The 776-nt window shown below is 66.6% G+C and overlaps 1 protein-coding gene across 1 annotated transcript in view; it reads left to right on the forward strand.

Annotated features, from left to right (window-relative positions):
* The window catches only part of LOC107199229 (complement C3-like), a gene marked incomplete at its 3' end in the record, with an annotated part of 25,690 nt that overhangs the window by 8,731 nt on the left and 16,183 nt on the right, over positions 1–776 (forward strand). Inside the window, exon 6 of the mRNA XM_033511719.1 lies at positions 415–627. Coding sequence (XP_033367610.1) covers positions 415–627 — 213 coding nt within the window. The remainder of the gene's footprint in view (positions 1–414; positions 628–776) is intronic.

Genomic DNA, 776 nt, shown 5'->3' on the forward strand with positions numbered 1-776 from the left:
TCCCCCGTGACCGAGTGCCACCGCGTCCCCCGTGACCGAGTGCCACCACATCCCCCGTGACCGAGTGCCACCGCGTCCCCTGTGACCGAGTGCCACTGTGTCCCCCCCGTGACCGAGTGCCACCACATCCCCCGTGACCGAGTGTCACCACATCCCCCGTGACCGAGTGTCACCGTGTCCCCTGTGACCGAGTGCCACCATGTCCCCTGTGACCGAGTGCCACCACATCCCCCGTGACCGAGTGCCACCACATCCCCCGTGACCGAGTGTCACCGCATCCCCCGTGACCGAGTGTCACCGTGTCCCCCGTGACCGAGTGTCACCGTGTCCCCCGTGACCGAGTGTCACCGCGTCCCCCGTGATCGAGTGCCACCGTGTCCCCTGTGACCGAGTGTCACCGTGTCCCCGTGCCAGGTGCGCACGGCCCAGGCGGGGCTGCCCCCGCAGCGCCAGGCCTCGCGGCAGATGACGGCCCTGGCCTACCGCAGCCAGGCCGGCTCCGGAAACTTCCTGCACCTGGCGGTGGCCGGCACCGAGCTGCAGCCCGGGGACAACCTGGCCGTCAACTTCCACCTCAAGACCAACGACAACAACGTCCGCAACTCCGTCCCCTTCTTCACCTTCCTGGTGGGTCCCCAGTTCTGTTCTTCACCTTCCTGGTGGGTCCCCATGTCCCTTGTCCCCAACTCTGTTCTTCACCTTCCTGGTGTGTCCCCAATTCTTCTTCTTCACCTTCCTGGTGGGTCCCCAAACCTTCCTGGTGGGTCCCCAACTCC

This window comes from Parus major, unplaced genomic scaffold, assembly GCF_001522545.3.
Source record: "Parus major isolate Abel unplaced genomic scaffold, Parus_major1.1 Scaffold511, whole genome shotgun sequence".
NCBI lineage: Eukaryota > Metazoa > Chordata > Aves > Passeriformes > Paridae > Parus > Parus major.